Source organism: Chionomys nivalis, chromosome X, assembly GCF_950005125.1.
Source record: "Chionomys nivalis chromosome X, mChiNiv1.1, whole genome shotgun sequence".
In the NCBI taxonomy this organism is placed as follows: domain Eukaryota; kingdom Metazoa; phylum Chordata; class Mammalia; order Rodentia; family Cricetidae; genus Chionomys; species Chionomys nivalis.
The window spans coordinates 133,724,552-133,728,078 of NC_080112.1; the positions used below are offsets into that span (position 1 = coordinate 133,724,552).

At 45.1% G+C, this 3,527-nt stretch overlaps 1 protein-coding gene across 1 annotated transcript; it reads right to left on the reverse strand.

The window, feature by feature from the left end:
• Positions 1–1,716: 1,716 nt before the first annotated feature.
• Positions 1,717–2,388, reverse strand: LOC130867673 (60S ribosomal protein L19-like). The gene has a single exon (XM_057759786.1). It carries the CDS (start codon positions 2,386–2,388, stop codon positions 1,798–1,800), a length of 591 nt encoding a protein of 196 aa, XP_057615769.1. The 3' UTR covers positions 1,717–1,797.
• Between the last annotated feature and the right edge of the window lie 1,139 nt (positions 2,389–3,527).

Consider the following 3,527-nt stretch of genomic DNA (forward strand, 5'->3'; position numbering starts at 1 on the left):
ACACTCTCAGCTTTGGTCTTTGATCATTTATAGAAGTTTGCCGAAACACACGGAACTCATCTTTCTGATCATTATTGCTTGTAACAGTAGGCATGGGGCTTCCTAATTGTCCTGACGAGTCATGTTCTCTGCAGTAACTGGAAATGACTGAACCATGTTTGCCATGGGGGCCTGTGAGCCCCCCCACACACTTTTCCCGTCTGTATCAGGTTGCCTTGTCTATCTCTTGCAGACCTGCATTCATTCGTCCAATGTCTGCCTTTTCCACATCTTCTACATAAACCTGAAGGCTGAGTCCTCCTATTTCTGTTATTTCTAGAAGGTGCATTATTATTATTTCTGAAAATCCGTTGTCTACAATTCCTTTTCATATGACCTATTTTGCCACAATTAAAACATTTGGTATTCTGATGTCTCCCTTTACCACTGGAAATTGCTTCTTCTACCCATGCTTCAGTGCCATAGTCAAATGTATCAACATTCAGTGTATGCAAGACCCATTCTTCCAAGGGCGCTGATCTGAGCTTTAAAGGCCCCAAAATCCTTTTGCATTCCACATTTGCATTTTCATAAGCCAAAGACTCAATCATTATATGTCTTGCTTCTGGGTCAGATATCCCTATTTGTACAGCTTTAGTTATTTTTTGTAAAAAGTCACTAAAGGGTTCTCTCTGACCCTGTTTAACTCTGGCAAATGATTCCATTCTCTGTCCTGGGTCTTGCACCCTGTCCCAAGCCCTTAAGGCTGCTGTAGTACACATGGAGAGTGTGTTTTCATCCAAATTAGCTTGTTCCTGAGGGTCGGAAAAGAGCCCCTCTCCTAGAATTTGATCTAGGGAAATCTCAATTCCCTTCACTCTTTCCTGCTGTTCTAAAAGTCTAGCCTCTTACCTGAATAAGCATTTCCATTTCAATTGTGGTCCACTCTCAAGTACCACAGAACTCAACTGTAGCCAGTCAGAGGGGGTTGCTCTGCTTGTCATGGCCCAAGATTTTAGCATCTCTTTAACAAAAGAGGCATGCATCCCAAAAGTCATTACAGCCTGTTTAATTTCTTTGAGATCATTCATACAGACAGGCTCCCATGTATCTTCTTTGATGACCCTAGGGTTTCTGGAACCAACCACTTTCTCTGTTGTTATTACTAGAAAGGCAGGTAGAACTGTAGGTAGAGCTTTGTGGGAATTGTCCTGGAGAGATTTACCCACAGATGTAGTTAAAATTTGCCTTTCTACCCCTTTCTCTTCTTCATCAGAATTTAGAAATTCCTCAATCTTTTCAATTCTATTCACCATTGCCTTCTGCAATGTCTGAATCTCCTGTCCAGAATTATGTTCCAAAGCCTTCATTGAGGATTCTAAAGTATGAAGTTTGTCCATTAGAGATAACATCTCATCTTTGGACATAATTTTTATAGCATAATCCGTGCCTTCTTGTATTGACAATCTTTCTGCCAATCTGTCATAAGCTTTAGACAAAATCTGATTGTCACATTCAGCAGTTTTGATTCTCTCAGTTAATGTTTCAGTTCTTACAGAAAGGGACTGAAGCTCACGATCCAAATCAGCTGTTCCCTCTTCCATAGTAATGAATTTCTCCTTAACATCAGCCTGTACCTCTTCTAAATTTTGCTCAGTTTGTCAAGTTGTGTTAAACAAAGATCTGTTCTCTGCCTGGAGAACTTCAAACTGATTCTTTTTTTTTTTTAGAGGGCACCAGACAAAGGGTTGTTTTATTTTAATGACTGATCCACCTGAGGTCACAGGCAGCCCACTATGTACAGACTCTAGGGAAGCTCTATTTCTTGGTCTCTTCCTCCTTGGACAGAGTCTTGATGATCTCCTCCCTTTTGGCCTGGAGGCGCTCCTCCCGGTGCTTTCTTGCTTCCTTGGTCTTAGACCTGCGAGCCTCAGCCTGGTCAGCCAGGAGCTTCTTACGGGCCTTGTCTGCCTTCAACTTGTGGATGTGCTCCATGAGAATCCACTTGTTTTTGAAGACATTCCCTTTGACCTTCAGGTAAAGGCTGTGATACATATGGCGGTCAATCTTCTTGGATTCACGGTATCTCCTGAGGAGGCGGCGCAGGATCTGCATTCTTCTCATCCAGGTCACCTTCTCGGGCATTCGGGCATTGGCAGTACCCTTCCGCTTTCCTATGCCCATATGCCTGCCCTTCCGTCGAGCCAAAGTGTTTTTCCAGCAGCGAGCCCGGGAATGGACAGTCACAGGCTTCCGGATGATCAGCCCATCTTTGATCAGCTTCCGGATCTGCTGACGGGAGTTGGCATTGGCGATTTCATTAGTCTCGTTGGGGTCCAACCAGACTTTCTTTTTATCACAGCGCAGGACGCTAGAGGCAAACCTCTTCTGTAGCCTGAGCATACTCATGGCTGTGGACGCAGCAGCGAAAGGAAAGAGCTTCTTCATACTGATTCTTGAGAAGATTGTTGTCATTCTCAATTGTTTTTAAGTGTTCAACCTCTGCCTTAAGAATCCTGGCTTCGTCTCGTAAAGACTTTATCGTATTTCTATTATCAAGGAAAACTACGAATCCCAGAAAGATCCATAGCTATGGGGTGACAGACACCTCTTGTAAAATCTCCCACATGGTACAATCAAAAAGGCTGTTAAAGTCTTGAATGGTAATGTTTTCAGACATTTTTCTTATTTATAAAAGAAAATTATTTACCTTTAATGATGTTTTCCTGCCAATGGTGGCAAAAGAAATGTACCTGAGTCCACGTAGTCTAAGCCAGAGCCGGTCTGAAACAATTAACTCAAAACCGAGAATTATTGTACTGCCTGAGAAGTTAGATTGGTCGCGGAAGCGGTCACTTTGTATCAGACCAAATCTGCTGCTGTGGCGGCTTTTGCTTCAAAACCGTAGGTGCTTCCACTAATTCAGGCAGTGGGGTTCCGCTGCAAACTTAGCCAAGGTAGGCAGGGAGCAGTTAACGTGCTCTGGCCCAAGTAAGTCTGAAGGACGGGGCGGGGCCTGCAGGTTAGGCGTATGGGGGCCTAGTGGGGGTCACCTCTCTGCCACTGTATTGTGGCCTGGAGTGGGGGAAGGGAAAGCGAGCTGGGAGCGCGCTATGAAAGCTAGCGGGCTATGCTTGCTGGAGCCCAATCGCGCTTCCTGAGCTCCCGTAGCTAACTTGCTCGCAAAGGCTGGGAAAGATCGAGCTTGCGCACCCCCCCCCCCCCCGCGCCGGGGTGGGGGCAAAATAGCCCAATGTTGGACGCCAAAATGTAACGGCATAAATGAATGCAGACAGATTGTAAAAATATATACAGCTTTAATGGGGAAATAGACTTACAGAACCACAGGTTCCCGCGGAGAGCTGAGAACAGGAAAGCAGAAGGGGCGGCTGGGAGCATGCCCGGCAGATTTATATGTAAGCATTAGCCTGAGGCGAACACGCCCCCTAATGGGCAGGGCTTATGCCTACAGTCCCTAGCTGAGGTATGTGCCTTTGTCAAGGGACCACATTGGGATGTTTTATTTCTCAGAGAAAAAATTCAATCAA